Below are 17583 nucleotides of genomic sequence, written 5' to 3'. Positions count from 1 at the left end.
TCAAATATCTATTAGGAAAACTAGAAATTACTCGACGAATTCATATATTCAACCACCTGTACATTATGATTACTACAAGAATATTTTATTTCCGAGAACTATAAGGGACTGGAACTGTTTATCACCTGGAACTAGATCACTTAATTATTCAGCTATTTGCAGTAAAAAAATTTTCTAAGTATTTTTAAGCATAGCTATATTGTTAATTACATATTTTATTTATTTATTTATTTATTATTTTTATTAGCTATGTTTATATTTTTATTCTTTTATCTCTTCTTGATGTGTAATAGCGTTGAAGAGTAATAAAGTAGATGTAGATGTAGACGTAGATGGCCAACGCGTAGTTCTTGTACATATTTCGTTGAATATATAAAAACTTTCACCCCAAAAAGGCGCCTGATAATACCCCACAATTTTCCCGGGTGACTGAGATTCTTTACAATATCTCTTGAATCGTTTACAAGACGATTAAGAGCTTTGAACTGGGCAAATTATCTTATACTGCCCGATAAACTGCTGCGTAACGCAGTGGAGACACGGAATGCATGACGTCACATTATTTCCAATTCCCTTCAATGGCCTTTGTCCGATATTGACATAATCAATAATTCATACTCGAAAGTATTTAAAGCTGCGAATATAGGTCAGGTACTCTATTTGTTTAGCAGCAAGATGTCCTAGGAGCATGGATTTTTTCTATTTCATCCTATTTCTTTTTAAAAAATTATCGTAAACAGAGAATAGGACACTTTTCAATAGTATCTCTACTAGACATAATAAATTCTTAGTTCAATTTTGACAGTTTAATACAACATAATTAACATATTTTTCTTAACTTTCCCTTATTTGTACAACATCACCTTGATAATTTTACACTGCTTTCGTGCTCAAGGAATTGTTTATTTGATATGTTATAATTAAAAAAGAAACTCATTTCTTGGAAATAGATTAAAAATGAAATATAAAGAAAAGAGCAGTCTCTTGTGTAGGCGACGTGTACTGTAAAATTTAAAATGTTAATCTCACTGCAAGACTATTTGTTAATGGGCTGAGGGCAGATAACATCATGGTAGTGATAACTTTCTTCAAACTCAACACAGTGCAGAGAATTTGGTTATATCAACAAAGTTAAAATTGTCAATTTACCACTGTAAAGAGTTAAGAAGGTGACGATTTGAGCGTTAGCCCTTCATTAGAGCGAATGATATGTTATAATTTCAAAAAATTTATAATTAAAAAATCACCGTGATGAGGAGCTAATGCTCTAAACATCAGCTTTTTAACTCTTTACGGTGGCCAATTTACAATTTCAACTTTGTTGATGGAACTAAATTACCTTGCTACCCCCACCGACACAGCACTACAGTTTCTTTAGAAACTTACCCCCTTTATTCATAGAGCAGAAAATGTTAAGGCAATTTTTACCTTTATTTCTTTAGGAGTTGCAGGATTAGAGCTTCTGTCACTTGCACGTGACTAATTTCCTCCTAAGGAGTTCTCTCAAACAAAGTTCTACAGTCATCTTCCAGCACACCACAGAACACCTCATAATGATGGTTAAGTCCAGTTTGAGTATGAATCTTATATCTACTGCCTAAAGCACCAGTTATATTGTCACTACAGCCATAGAAAACTCGTCTGATTCTTGAGTGCACCAAAGCCATTGCACACCTTAGAGGGAAATAAAAAATAATAATTCTAAGAAATTGTGGCTTGAATAACAAAATAGAAACAGAAACAATATAAGCTTAACCGACTAACTCCCACGATCCCACTGGAAATTTTCCATAGTCTCTGCCATACAATTCTTTTAAATTTTGGTCAGAGAATTTAGTATTGGATCAACTAATAATTCCCTAATTGATATTTTTCTTTAATCTCATCACTTGTCTGCTTGATATTGTATTGATATTGTAAGGAGAAATTCTCTGTTGATCACTCATGACAGTCAGAGTCAAATAACTTGCAATTCTATGCCACTAAATTTTCACGAAATTCCCAAGACGTTCATGCAACAAGGTGTGATTTAAGTACAAGTATACCCGAGAGAGGTTGTTTTATACAATATAATATTAAACAATGTATTTTTTTTGGCTTTTCATTAAAAAAAAATTCACCATCAACTCGCAGCTCACCCCATTTTTTACCAGGTGGCAGCCATTTTGGAATAAGGTGTATGATATTCATTCTACGGTAATGTACTTTACAAAGGAGAGATACAAAGATAAACTTCGAGTCCTCTACTATGATTTGTATTTGACTTTCTACGAAATAAATATTACTTAAAAGTGTTAAAGATACTTACATAGAACAAGGTTCCCTTGTGACATAGAGATCATATCCAGTGCAAAGATAAGGCATTGACTTGCATTTGTTGTCAGTATCTTTTAGCAAATTGCATGGCTCCCTACAATGAGTAAATCTTTCATCGAATGACTCTTTCTCCACTGAGCTGCAGTCTTTGGAATAAATTCTGCCACAACAACAAGCTCTTTGCTGTGACTGTGAACCTTTGTCTTTCAATGCCCATGCTCCATTCACCTCTTGGCAGTCAAGCTTCCAAGCACCTGATGATTGACTATGTGCTACTAGATCCAGGCACACCATGACAGCATGTTGGAGTGGGTGTCCTGCACATCTTAAGTCATGACACGCAGCTATGGGGTGGTTCTTTTGGGGATCAACAATCACAGCTCCAATGGGAAACTGCAAATAAAAAGATGCACAGTTTTTTTTTAGGAGAAAATAAAATGGAAAGCTTACACATTTCCACTCTAATACTAGTCAATGTATCTGAGTTTCTCTGAAATTCACAAACCCCATGAGCACAAAAAATATAATTTGTAGAATGAGTGAGTATGTGAACAGGAAACTGAATGTAAGATGGGAAGGCTGGGGAGAAGCCAGCCTTTTGATTGTTATAGGCCTCACAGTACCCTAAGACAGTTCAATTTTTGTTTCAGAATTTGTAAGTTATATTATAAAAGTTGAGTAGGCAGGAAAAAATTGTACTCCTGTGCCAACAGGACTATAAGCTGGCTACACCCCTGTGGTAGGTGAACAAGTCGCGCAGTTGCATGCGAGCGGTTTATTTGTAAAATTCGCCCGGGCCATCCCTTATACCCCAATATTCATGAGCGGGTACTTCACAGCACAACTGAAATGTGTTTGCGATCAGGCAGATCTTCTCACGGCACACTTGTCAGAACTGAGCGTTTTAAAAATTTCGTTACCGTTAAGTATCAACCTGTGTAAAGTGTTGATTTGTAGAGTTCACTAAAGAGAAAGAGTAGTAAGCGGCGAGCAAAGAGCACTAGGATTCTAGAACACAACTGCCATGTTTGTTTCACCTCGTGGTCTCTCGTTACATAAGATAATTTATGCTAATTCTGACAACCATATGAGATAGCCAATCAACATAAAGTATTGTGTGTATTTATTTATTTAGGTTTCCAGTGTGTATATTTTTAAAACTGTACCAGTAATTCAGCCTTAGGCTGCAAGTCGTCCGAAATAAACTATATTATTATTATTATTATTATTATTATTATTATTATTATTGTTATTATTATTATTATTATCATTATTATTATTAAATCCATCGACTCTATGCTTACCTATAGAAATTAAAAAAAATAAAATTTTGAATTTAATTGCGCAGTTTCCATGACGGGATTAAATGTAATGTAAGTGAATCTTTACTTTCATCATCTTACCTTTCTAGATCTCATATTCTTTGCTTCTGCTATTGCCATTCTAATGAACTTTTCAATCAACGACACTTCATCTTTGTCAAATAGCTCCCCTCTTAATACCCTTGAAACACTACAAAAAAATTTTCTAGTTGCATGAAGAGATTACAGTGCTCCATGCAGTTTATATGGAGGTATTTTCCTAACCCAAAGCTATACACTAAGAGTTTTCACGCGCGCTTTTGCTGATGCAACTCAGCGCGTCCACAAGGATTTTAAAAAAACACAAACATGCTGTCAAAAGAGTGGTCATCTTAATTATTCGACAAGTACCCGCACTATCTGTGCGATTTTTCTCTATAGTTGGCGCAGTGTATTGAGGGCTTTATTCTTTTATTACAAAGATATGTTAGAAAAGTTAACGGTGCAAAGAACCCAGCAATTCTCAGCTTTTTCGTTGTTACTGAAAGAACCCAGTTAAATGCAGCGCATGCGTAGTAAGTCCAAAAATTGCGACTGAATGGAAAATTGCTTTCTCGGAAATATGCCTATTTCTTGAGAACCACTCTTTAGAATTTCACGAAATTTGGCACAAAAATACTTTAGGAAATAAGTAACTGGAGTATTGAAAAAAAATTGATTTTAAACAAAGGAAATTCTAGAAAATCGAGTGAACCTTCAACAAGGGATAATTGTACCCTTGATAATAGTGTCATGAAGTCGCCGAAACCTCGGTATATTATATCGCTTGTTTTTACCTGTCTATGAATTGAAGATCTCTCTGTTAAATTGTTAGCAAAATGGTGTTAACTTGTGAGTATCGTTACAACCTTGTTGCATGCAAGTTATAAACAACATCTAATGACTAGATTTTCTACAAATTAACAAAACCGATTTGAATTGCCTGTTTATATCTATTCAAGTCGCCACGGCAACGGCAGATACGTCAGCTTAACTATCAAAAAAAGAAAAAATTTGTGTTGTCAACTTGCTTGCTGCTAGTTTTGGTGACCAAGAGATCATGCAAGGGTTTAGAGAAAATGGTGAAAGAAACAAAGGTATCAAAAACTGTGTTCAGCTACCTTAAGTATCCTAAATTTTTCAATTCGTCCATTCACTTGCGATCCTATTCGCACTGCTTAAACTTCCTCAGGGATTTGTGTTCCATTCAATTTCTCGGCAGTAATATTTTGTACTGCCATCTGCAGGAAACTTGCAGATAGCAATTAATAATACATGTAACTATGACGATAGTTGGGTTTATTACTAAGTTTGAATAATTATCGGCAGATTATTCGCATAAATCTTTAATCATCCTAAATGGTTTTATCCATTTGTCCATCCATTCGCGTTCCTATTCGGACTGTTTCAACTCCCTTAGGCATTTGCCTTCCATCATGATTTTAATTTCTCGGTAGCAATTATCCGTACTGCCAACTGCCATATGCAAGAGGTTTAAATTCGAAAATTCCTAAAAAATAAAGAGAAGGAAAGTTTCTCAGTCAATACGCAAGTTCTTAGTTTAAATTAGTAAAGTGAACTGAATCGTTGAAGAAATCCGAGAATGATCCAGATCAACTAACAAGTCACTTCTGCAAAGAACCTGTATTGCGGAAAAGCGTTGCTGTGTGACATCCTGATCTTCAACCCATTATATTTACTCAAAAGCTACGTCATTGCCATGAAAAGTAAATTTGTCCATATACCCAGACTGAGGCAGTTGTTTGTTGGGGAAAAAGCTGACTAAAACTGAACAAATATTTATTACTTTATTAGCCCAATAACCACAGCAGCCGATACAAACAAGAAGTGTGGAATCAAAAAAGAGTAAACTCCTTCATTGCGACAAACCAAAAAATGAACAGATACATAAAGAGGTGGATACATAAGTAGAAAATATTACCAAAACAACAACAAAAAAGACAGAAGATCTTTCGAAATTCGCTGCGTAAGAAATGCACAAAAACGTACTCACTGAACAAACCATCCACCCACTCATCATCCATTCACCCATAGGTTCTTAGTTGGTAGTTTAAAGGGATTTAAGAGTGTTTAGTGATCTTTACACGTTTTTTCTTTTTCGGAAATAAGTAACAAAAACCCATTTAAACAAATAACAGGTACGGGTGTGAAACGGTAAATATTATTAAGAAGGACTACTTTCCCTTCACTATCCCCACTCAGAAATGAGTAATGGTAAAACTGACCTTTCGATGAGACAGAAGCAGGTATCATGAAATACCAAAGTAACAGAACTAAGATAAAAAAGGAATTCTTCATATCACAGATCGCTTTCTGAAACCGACTTCACAAAAAGTATGCAAATGGTTGCAAAATATCTCATTCAATTTGTTTTCCTTGTGGTAACAACTTCCTAATTTTTTTTTCGACCAATAAGACCTGGATGTCACGTTATCTTTATTCATTCGTCCAGCAGGTATTCAATTCATTGGGAGTAAAATGAATTATTCATTTTACTTTACCAAGCTTCCCAATGACCTAATTAACAACTGTTTGGTTTTATAAACTGAATTGAAATTTGAAATTGGCTACGGTAAAGAATTAAAAAGCTGACATTTCAAGCGTTGGCCTTTCGTCAGAGCGAATGACGACGGGGTAACGCTCGAAACGTCATCTTTTTAACTCTTTGCGGTGGCCAATTTACAATTTCTACTTAGCTAATAAACCCAAATTAACTTGTTACCCCCATTGACGCAGCACCACAATTTCTTTATAAACTTATTCCCTTTATTCATTTACCGACCTATTGGTCGGTAGTAAGATATGCCTCGGTATGTAAATTGGCCATCAAAAATAGCTTATCTTTATAGAAAGCATGCCAACTCTCTCTCTCTACTCACTGATGGCTAACGGTAAATACTGCTTTTCCTCAAAGGGTTATACTGCAAAGTAGGCCACACAATTATAAGACCTACGCAGTTGTTTTTCTTTTAAAGCTGACTAATATACATTACAATAAACCCATAAAAGCTCCTTTTCGCTTCAGGGGAGTTTATGATCCAGCAATAAGATAGGAATGCTTTCAAAGTGTTTAAATCCACATGCCATACTCTTTAGATAACATGAAGACCTCTTTATATAACAAAGTAACAGAAGGATTTAAAGCCGGTTCAGTAAAATTTACTAAACAATAGCCAAACACTGAATATCTTAGACAAAAAAAGCAAAAACAAGTAGATTATTAATTATTCCATCGTCCTGACACGAAATGAAATATTTGAATAACTATACTCCACGCAACAGCTGAGTTTCTATTGGCTGAAAATAGATTTGAAGGTTATGCCCAAGAAAAAATAGTTTTTAGATCGCTTCACCTGCATGTAGGGTTGGACATGAATTTACACTTCTCTCGAAAGTTTTTCGAGAGTTCTTCTCGATGATGTACTTGTATTTGATATATGTCTGTCTTGTTTTGCCATTGTGTAGTATGATGTCTGCAACACAAGGTTAGTTAAATCATTAGCGGAAAAAATATGGTAAAAATAAACTTTTAAACTGTTTAAGATCGAGTTGCTATTGTTTTAAAGCATCTTTGTTTAGTTACCAGCGATGGCGTTTTTCCTCTTGTTTTTGTGGTAGATCAGCTATTTACAAATTAAACTTTTGAAGCTTTTCATGAATAAATAAATTATTTTTTAGTAGATCTTGATGGGCTTATAGAAGTTATGGCTTGCATCTGTTCTATGGACGAAATGGAGACAAAGCAGACAATTACTGACAGTTATTTTGAAGTTTTTTGCGAACATGGTTCGAAAGGATCTTTAATTTTAGATGGAGAATCACCGTCATTTTCTCAATAATTCAGGAAATCCATTTCTGTCTGACATTTGTCATGTGCAGTATTATGTAGGTATCTCAGGTGGCAGTGCAAGTTTGAAAGCCAGTGGTGCTAAGATCATTCTAGAGCAAGTTGACAAATCTGCATGAGCACCGAGAATTCGTTGGAAAGCGAATGGAGCAAAGATAATATCATTCTCTTTTCTCTTTCATCTCGGCTTAAAATTATCAAACATGAAAGCCACTTGGAAATACAATGGTTGTTTCCATGGATTTGTACCACCGTGACAATTGAAACGGACTACTTATTAATAAGAGGTTCCTTTAAAATATTCAGTCCACTTAACTTAGCGCAGAGCATTATATTTTGTAAAAACTCGCGCGGTGAGATAAGTAGTCTGAAAAAATTATGATGGAGGCTTTGACCATACGAAATTTCTAACTTCTCAGAAGCAGATCTAGAAGATTTCTATAATACCCTTTGGGACTTATGAAATATATTTTTTTGCGATCTATTTTTTTAAAATATCATTGAAGTATTAAATTATTAATATCGCCAATCGGTGCGACTGATATTGAAGGGCTTAGTAGTCAACAGTAAATTTGTTATGCAGACGACACTAAACTCTATTTATCACACCATGATCCCCGAGCATTGGAGGGAGGTATAAACTGAGACTTAGCCAGTTCAACACAATGGTTTCGACAGAATGGGATGTTAGCAAATCCAGACAAATATCAGGGTTTGGTTTTAGGAAACACTGATTGTGATTTCCAGTTAGAATGTGCAGGGAGGCCAATACCTACCTCCAGTGAAATAAAATTATTAGGTGTAAAATTAGATGACAAGCTGAAATTCGATACTCATGTTGCATCGATCTGTCGAAAGGTGGCGGGTGAGGTTAATGCTTTAAATAGGCTTAAAAATATCCTGCCTCTTATTTATTTTACCTCACTTTGAAAATTGTAGCCAGATATGGCACCACTGTGGGGAAAGGAATACAAATAAAATGGAAAGGGTAAATCAACGTGCGCCTAGATCATGTATACAAAGATAAGGGTATTTTATATGAAGACTTGCTCGATTGTATCGGATTGCATACAACATGAAAGAGTCGTAGGATTCAATACATGTTGCTAACAGTCAATAACTGCTATCTATATAAGGTCCCCGACCTATTGCTGACTTAGTTAAACCAAGGAGGACTGATTACAATTTAAGAGGCACTAACATGCTTTCCTTACCTAAGGTTAACAGTACCAAGCATGGTCTCAAGTCATTTTGTTATTTTGCTGCTAAGACTTGGAACGCGATACCAGATGCTATACGCGCAAAGGCTGGCGCAAGAACGTTTCTTCACGATATCCGTCGCCTAAAATTTTAAGTTTTTAGTTTTTGATCTCTGTTTACTACACATGTATACAAATATATATTTTAATTTTGAAATATCCCTTTTTTGTAATAATATTTTACTTAATGTACATAATTTCTTGATGTAGGTTGTAATTTTTATTGTATATTTTGTTGTGGGCTTCCTGGTAAGTAGCTAGTAGCTAAGTGTGGTGCCACATTAAATAAAGAACTACTACTACTACTACTACTACTACTACTACTACTACTACTACTACTACTATTACGCTCATTCTAGGTTTTTGTTTAATTCCAGACTTCAGTGACGCAGACGAATGCCGCACTTTGGAGTTTCGACCTGAAAAAGCCTTTGATGGCAAACGCCTGGCAAACCACATGATTCGCGTGGTGGAAATCATGATCGCAGGGTTTTGTAAGAACGTGTGCTACATGGAACCCGACTGTCTCAGTATTAATCTCGATAAAACAGCACAGGAACGTGGAAAGTATCTATGCGAACTGAATAATGTCACTCAAGAAGGACACGAACATGAGCTGGAGGAGAACAAAGATTATTTTCATCATTCTGCTGATGCAAGTATTCTGTGTTGATCTACCTATTAATTGGTCCAAAAAGTAACGAAAAATATTTCAATAATGCAACTAAGTTTGTTGAAAGCCTTCGAATAATTTTACTTTTCTTCTTTAACCTAACGATCCTCTTTGAGTTTTAGTAAAGAGGTTGAGATTAAACGAAACCTGGGCCGCAAATTGCATTTATCGGCTCAGTCTCAAGAGAATGACAAGGCCTAAGATACAATTGCGATGACTAAGTCAAATTATCATCAGTTTGAAGAGACGTATACTTGATTACAAATTTATCTCTTTGGCTTTAGAGCGCATGTGTCACAAACCACTGTAAGAATAAAGGCACTTGTCAAAGTGGTTTTTCTGACAAAGGCTATCGCTGTTTGTGTTCTGCTGGATTCAACGGAGAAGACTGCGGCCAAGGTAAACAGAAATTGTTTTTTAAATAAGTGAGGACGTCCAAAACTATTTAGCAAGCGGAACGAGAAAAGCTGTTAAAGGAGAATTACCTGCGGTTATTATCAAAGGAATTTAGATCTTCTTCTTTACCTGTCCATTCTTCTTCATGAAAAAGAGGAGATCGAACAAGGATTACTTCGAAATTTATGCTTTAATTACTCATCCACCGTGGTTTTGAGGCATCATTCGGACCCACCCGCCTGTTCATTACTAGAAAAAAAAATTAATTCAAAGTCCATTTGCCAAGAACGAACCGATCTCGTTCTTTATCTGAATTACTTTTTACACTAGGCTTTATTCGGGTTAACGCAAAAACTTATCATTCCTTTTAACCGAATGTCGAAAAGCGAAACCCTTAGTAATCATGACAGCTAATCAGAGAAAAAGAAAAAAATCCAGCAGAAATTAATGAGAAATCAAAGAAAAAACAAGCCAGCAAGTCTAAGGGCGAGAAAACGCGATTCTGCGTAGCTTGCAGTTTTGAGTGCGGTTTGAGAGGTAAAAATGAGTAGCAGAGAAGCGAGGCGTTTGGTAAGCTACTCCTATTGGCGGCTCTGCCCCTCTTTACCTCTGTAAGGGCCTAACATACGCCAGCTTTGCAGGCCGGGAAATGGCGAGTGATTAAGTTGCAGTTGGCTTTGATACGTTTCATTAAGGGTATGGCTCGAGTATTTGAACCAATCACATGGCAGGACAAAAACCAGCAGATTATGGGTTACCTTTAACGCTCAAATGAAAATCATTCTTTGGAGAATTGTCGCGCAATCAAAAATTATCAATTTCTTCTCAGACATTGACGAGTGTGCTACAGAAACACATAGCTGTAATGCCAATGCTGTGTGCAACAATACTGAAGGATCATACAAGTGTTCATGCAAACCTGGATACTTTGGGGATGGAAAAATCTGCACAATGAGTAATGAATCTCTTTTGATGTTTCCATGACGTTGGTTCTGTCCTGGTGTACCGGTTCACAAGGGAATTATCATTGTTCTTTCTTTGTTTAGGAGTCATCGGTTAGCTATTGTGTATTTTTTGGTCTTTGTATTGGCTCTTGTGAACCGGTACACGAGGACAGAACCATGAGGTTTCTTGTGATGCTCTGTTTCAAAGTAAACGCCTCTCATTTGCGTTTTTTTCTCTTTAAATGTAAATTTTCATTTCAATCAGATTTTAAAATACCACACGTTCTTTTTTCTGTTGTTGTTTAAGGGCCCGTTGTTATGTCATCAGAGAAGAGGGTGATTTTGTTTATGTTAATCACCTGCCTTGTATTGATCAGTTTGCAAAAATTTGGAGGAAACTTGATGCTTTTAATGATCACATGAATGCAAAACTACTCACAATGCTACCGAGAAGATTAATATTCATATGTTACTCTTCTTTCAGTCTCAACATGCAAAGAAATTTACGAAAGGAATATGTAAGTAAAATAGCTCAGTGACAATATCAGAAATAGGCAAGAACGAGATAACCCATCAGAGCCGGGTTGTTCAAAGCTGTGTTAAGATAACCCAGGGTTAGTGTGAGATTTGATTTTAGATCTGAAAGCTCTGAAAGAAAATTCACAATTTGATGATTGAATGTCCTAAAAAGAACTAGGAAAATTATCCCAAAATGGCTTTTGATTAGAGAAATTTAGAAACCTGGATTAAAATTTAACCCTGGGTTAGAGCTAATCGGCCTTTGAACAACTGGGCCCAGAAGGAATAAAAGTAGTTATTTTAACAACAATCCATCCAGCCCCTGATCCTTTATGATAATCATCCGAGCCGACTAGCTTCTTTTCGGAAAAGAATTGAAACGTACGTTGTGTCTCTTGAAAAGGTATAAGACCTACTGAATATGCAAAAGTCTCGCTATGTACTACCAGTTCTCACAAAGTATTTTATCCAACAGATTAAACAAGAGTGGTAAGGTTGTCCTGCTCTTGGACTCAAAGCCAATTTCCGTTTTCTGTCACATGGGAGACTTTGGATGCGGAGATGGAGGATGGACACCAGTCATGAAAATTGATGGCAGCAAGGTCTAAATTGATTTGCTATCAATAAAGTATAAAATAATTTAAAATTCATTGCAGATACAGGTCAGTGTAAGTAAGCGAAATAGGGTCTATGAGAAAATGTATGCCGTTTCCTTTACAACTACCAAAAGTCGTTCGCTCGACCGTTCACTCATCTTTACGAGGCGGGAAAAAAATTGCAACTGTCTTTCCAACAAACACCAAGGGTCGCTTACGATTAGTTAATGACCGTGAGCCTAAAACAGTCTATAACGGGTATCAAACTAAATAAGAAAAACTCCTTTATCATCGATTTCAGAGAACCTTCCATTACGACTCTCATTTCTGGAGCGACAGAAAAGCTTATAACCTTTCTGGAGGAGAGACTGAGTTTGACTTACAACAGAAAAAGTTACCGACCTACTGGAACACACCCTTCTCCAAGATCTGCCTCGGTATAAAGATTGGTCATCAGCTCAGGTTCATTGTGATCAACAGGCACGCCAACTCACTCTATTCATTGATCGCTGACGGGAAATACCGCGCCACCTCATTGGGTCGTAACACGTGGAAGTGGCTGATTGGCTCACAGGCCTCCTTGCAGCCCCACTGCAACAAAGAAGGTTTCAATGCGGTGGGAGACAACCCTCGGCAATCCAAAGCAAGAGTCGGCATCACCGCCAACCAGCAGAATGACTGCTCTTCTTGTGACTCCCGAATTGGTTTTGGTACAGGAGGTCTACATGATGACTCTAACACATGTGGCAATCAAGCAACACACTCGCCAGACAATGGAAACAAGCATATCAAAGCAATGGGGTACATTCTGGTGCAGTGACTGGGGACACAGTTAGCTTCCCAAATTCTAAGCCAAGAAGCCATCATCAAGTAGAAAATGCCTATTCGGACTGTTTAAACTCCCTTAGGCATTTGCCTTCCATTTTAATTTCTCGGTAGCAATTATCCGTATTGCATCTGCCATATGCAAGAAGTTTAAATTCGAAAATTCCCAAAAATAAAGAGAAGAGAAGTAAAGTTTCACAGTCAATACGCAAGTTCTTAGTCTGAATTAGTAAAGCGAACTGAATCGTTGGATAAATCCTAGAATGATGCAGATCAAGTAACAAGTCACTTCTGCAAAGAACTTGTATTGCAGAAAAGCGTTGCTGTGTGACATATTTTTTTTAACCGATTATATTTACTCAAAAGCTACGTAATTGCCATGAAAGGTAAATTTGTCGATACACCCAGACTGAGGCAGTTGTTTGTTGGGGAAAAAGTTGACTAAAACTGAAGTAATATCTTACTTTATCAGCACAATAACCACAGCAGCGGATACAAACAAGAAGTGTGGAATCAAAAAAGAGTAAACTCCTTCATTGCGACAATACAAAAAATGAACAAATAAATAAAGAAGTGGATACATAAGTAGAAAATATTACAACAACATAAAAAAAAGACAGAAGATCTTTCGCAATTCGCTGCGTAAGAAATGCACAAAAACTTACTCAAACAAACCATCGGCCCACTCATCATCCATTCACCCCAGAGGTTCTTCGTTGGGGAGTTTAAAGGAATTTAAAAGTGTTTAGCAATCTTTAAAGGTTTTTTTTTTTTTTTTTTTCGGAAATAAATAACAAAAACCCTTTTAAAAAAATAGCAGGTAAGGGTGTGAAACGGTAAATATTATTAAGAAGGACTACTTTCCCTTCACTATCCCCACTCAGAAATGAGTAATGGTAAAACTGACCTTTCGATGAGACAGAAGCAGGTACCATGAAATACCAAAGTGACAGAACAAAGATAAAAATCGAATTCTTCATATCACAGATCGCTTTCTGAAACCCACTTTACGAAAAGTATGCAAATTAATGCAAAATATCTCCTTCAATTTGCTTTCCTTGTGATAACAACTTCCTGATTTTCTTTTGACCAATAAGACCTGGAGGTCACGTTATCTTTATTCATTCTTCCAGCAGGTATTCAATTCATTGGGAGAAAATAAATTAATCATTTTACTTTACCAAGCTTCCCAATGACCTAATTACCAACTATTTGATTTTATAAAATGAATTGAAATTGGAAATTGGCCGCCGTAAAGAGTTAAAAAGCTGGCAATTCGAGCGTTGGCCCTTCGTCAGAGCGAATGACGACGGGCTAACGCTCGAAACCGCCTCCCGGTTAGCTCAATGGATAAAGCGCTGAACTGTTGTGCGGGAGGTCGAGGGTTCGAGCCCCGGCCGGACCAACACTCAAGGTCTTAAATCAATTGAGAAGAATTTGCTACCTTTCTATAACATCAAGAAATGGTTAGATATTCATGTCTTCTCGGATAGGGACGAATAAATGGAGGTCCCGTCTCCTGCAAGGTTGGGGTAGGGGACGTTAATTTCCCACACACGAGACTACTGTGTGATGGATGTCCTCCCCTGGGGTGGGATGGGTGGGAAGGTGAGATCGATAGACTGAAGCGGCTGCCAGAGGCGCCTGATATGCTGACGTCTGTTCTCAACCTTACACTGCACCCGTAATGCAGCCTCTGGGCTGCAAGTGGTCAGATATAAACTATATTCAAAACGTCAGCTTTTTAACTCTTTGCGGTGGCCAATTTACGATTTCAACTTAGCGAATAAACCCAAATTAACTTTTTACCCCCATTGACGCAGCACCACAATTTCTTTATAAACTTATTCCCTTTATTCATTTACCGACCTATTGGTCGGGAGTAAGATATCCCTCGGTATGTGAATTGGCCATCAAAAATAGCTTATCTTTATAGAAAAGCATGCCAACTCTCTCTCTACTCACTGATGGCTAACGGTAAATACTGCTTTTGCTCAAAGGGTCATACTGCAAAGCAGGCCACATAATTATAAGACCTACGCAGTTGTTTTTTTTATTAAAGCTGACTAATATACATTACAATAAACCCATAAAAGCTTCTTTTCCCTTTAAGGGAGTTTATGATCCAGCAATAAGATAGGAATGCTTTCAAAGTGTTTAAATCCACATGCGATTGTTTGTCGAATCAGTTTACCCAACAACCTGATCAATATACTGACAAAAACAAGAACATGAAGACCTCTTTAGATAACTAAGTAACAGAAGGATTTAAGGCCGGTTCAGTAAAATTTACGAAACAATAGCCAAAGACTGAATCTCTTAGACAAAAAAAAGCAAAAACAAGTAAATTATTAATTATTCCATCGTCCTGACACGAAATGAAGTATTTGAATAACTATACTTCACGCAACAGCTGAGTTTCTATTGGCTGAAAATAGATTAGAAGGTTATGCCCAAGAAAAAACAGTTTTTAGATCGCTTCACCTGCATGTAGGGTTGGACATGATATTACACTTCTCTCGGAAAACATTCTGAATGAGTTCTTCTCGATGATGTACATGTATTTGATCTATATCTGTCTTTTTTTGGCATTGTGTAGTATGATGTCTGCAACACAAGGTTAGTTTTACTTAAACCTATCATTAGCGGAAAAAAATTATAGTAAAAATAAACTTTTAAACTGTTTAAAAAATGCCATTGTTTTAAAGCATCTTTGTATAGTTTCCAACGATTGCGTTTTTCCTCTTGTTTTTGTGGTAGATCAGTTTTTCATAAATTAAATTTTTGAAGCTTTTCATGACTAAATAAATTATTTTTTGGTAGGTCTTGATGGGGTTATAGAAGTTATGGCTTGCATCTGTTCTATGGACGAAATAGAGACAAAGCAGAGACAATTACTTATAGTTATTTTGAAGTTTTTTGTGAACATGGTTCGAAAGGATCTTTAATTCTAAATGGAGAATCACCGTCATTTTTCTCTATAATTCAGGAAATCCATTCCCTTCTGACATTTGTCATGTGCAGTATTATGTAGGTATCTCAGGTGGCAGCGCAAGTTTGAAAGCCAGTGGTGCTAAGATCATTCTAGAGCAAGTTGACAAATCTGCATGAGCACCGAGAATTCGTTGCAAAGCGAATGGAGCAAGGAAAATCTCATTCTCTTTTCTCTTTCATCTCGGCTTAAAATTATCGAAGATGAAAGCTACTTGGAAATATAATGTTTGTTGCCATGGAGTTGTACCACCGTAACAACTGAAACTGACTACTTATTAATAAGAGGTTCCTTTAAAATATTCAGCCCACCTAACTTAGCGCAGAGCTTTATATTTTGTAAAAACTCGCGCGGTAAGATAAGTAGTCTGAAAAAATTATGATGGAGGCTTTGATCATATGATATTTCAAACATCTCAGAAGCAGATTTAGAAGATTTCTATAATACCCTTTGTGACTTATGAAATGTATTTTTTTGTGATCAATTTTTTTAAAATACCATTGAAGTGTTAAATTATTAATCTCGCCACTCGGCGCGACTGATATTGGAGGGCTTTATAGTCAGCAGTAATTTTTTTTATGCAGACGACACTAAACTCTTTTTATCACACCATGATTCCCGAGCATTGGAGGAAGGTATAAACCGAGACTTAGCCAGTTCAACACAATGGTTTCGACATAATGGGATGTTAGCAAATCCAGACAAATATCAGGGTTTGGTTTTAGGAAACACTGATTGTGATTTCCAGTTAGAATGTGCAGGGAGGCCAATACCTACTTCCAGTGAAATAAAATTATTAGCTGTAACATTGGATGACAAGCTCAAATATGATACCCATGTTGCATCGATCTGTCAAAAGGTGTCGGGTCAGGTTAATGTTTTGAATAGGCTTAAAAATATCCTGTCTCTTATTTATTTTACCTCACTTTGATTATTGTAGCCAGATATGGCACCACTGTGGGGAAAGGAATACAAAGAAAATGGAAAGGGTAAATCAACGTACGCTTAGATCATGTATACGAAGATAACGGTATTTTATAAGAAGACTTGCTCGATTGTATAGGCTTGCATACGACATGGAAGAGTCGTAGGATTCAAGGCATGTTGCTAACGGTCTATAACTGCTATCTATATAAGGCTCCCAGACCTATTACTGACTTAGTTAAACTAAGGAGGACTGTTTATAATTTAAGAGGCACTAACATGCTTTCCTTACCTAAGGTTAACAGTACCAAGCATGGTCTTAAGTCATTTCGTTATTTTGCTGCTAAGACTTGGAACGCAATAGCAGATGCTATACGCGCAAAGGCTGGCACAAGAACGTTTCTTCACGATATCCGTCGCCTAAAATTTTAATATTTTAGTTTTTGATCTCTGTTTTACTACACGTTTATACAAATATATATTTAAATTTTGTAATATCCTTTTTGTAAAAACATTTTACTTAATGTACATAATTTCTTGCAATAGTTTTTTCCAATTTTGTGGAATAGAAGAAAGAATGCTATAATATTGCAAAAAGTTACATTTTACATTGAATTTATTGCGAAAAGAATTAAATGAAAGGAATTGACCCTCACAGGAGTCAAAAAGGTCCGAGATTTGTTTTATTCCATGTTGATGCCAATGAGGAAAGAATACCGTTTTCTTATTCACAGTTAAAAATCGATTATTTCAGATTGGCTGTGAGAGAACCTCTGTTTTATTTTTGGGTGTGGTCATTGCAATGTCCTGCCAGTAAAAAATGATTTCTCTGTAGAAAGGAGGAAGATGGTTGTCTAGGTCAAGGAGATTATAATCATAGTTGCATTTAAACAGTTCTGTACCGCCAACATCGGCTAGGAGGGATTTTGGT

The 17583-nt window shown here is 36.4% G+C and overlaps 3 protein-coding genes across 3 annotated transcripts; 2 read left to right on the top strand and 1 right to left on the bottom strand.

Moving 5' to 3' along the window:
- Positions 1-1315: 1315 nt before the first annotated feature.
- LOC111345853 (tRNA-specific adenosine-34 deaminase regulatory subunit adat3-like) lies at positions 1316-6034 on the bottom strand. The gene is made up of 4 exons (XM_088725419.1): positions 5903-6034; positions 3720-5166; positions 2309-2709; positions 1316-1674 (listed from the first exon to the last, which is right to left on the bottom strand). Exons 2-4 carry the CDS (start codon positions 3756-3758, stop codon positions 1491-1493), a joined length of 624 nt encoding a protein of 207 aa, XP_088581545.1. The 5' UTR covers positions 3759-5166; positions 5903-6034; the 3' UTR covers positions 1316-1490.
- Positions 6035-7044: 1010 nt separating this feature from the next.
- Positions 7045-9541, top strand: LOC148729061 (uncharacterized). Its single transcript, XM_088725491.1, has 2 exons — positions 7045-7162; positions 9161-9541. The coding sequence occupies exons 1-2, from the start codon at positions 7093-7095 to the stop codon at positions 9454-9456; spliced, it is 366 nt and encodes a 121-aa protein (XP_088581617.1). The 5' UTR covers positions 7045-7092; the 3' UTR covers positions 9457-9541.
- Positions 9542-10716: 1175 nt separating this feature from the next.
- Positions 10717-13477, top strand: LOC148729060 (putative skeletal organic matrix protein 5). Its single transcript, XM_088725404.1, has 4 exons — positions 10717-10807; positions 11281-11314; positions 11791-11917; positions 12213-13477. Exons 1-4 carry the CDS (start codon positions 10804-10806, stop codon positions 12729-12731), a joined length of 684 nt encoding a protein of 227 aa, XP_088581530.1. The 5' UTR covers positions 10717-10803; the 3' UTR covers positions 12732-13477.
- Positions 13478-17583: the final 4106 nt, after the last annotated feature.

Source organism: Stylophora pistillata, chromosome 6, assembly GCF_964205215.1.
Source record: "Stylophora pistillata chromosome 6, jaStyPist1.2, whole genome shotgun sequence".
Lineage (NCBI taxonomy): Eukaryota > Metazoa > Cnidaria > Anthozoa > Scleractinia > Pocilloporidae > Stylophora > Stylophora pistillata.
Note: the sequence above shows the minus strand (reverse complement) of the source record. Positions and strands in the feature narration are given on the sequence as shown.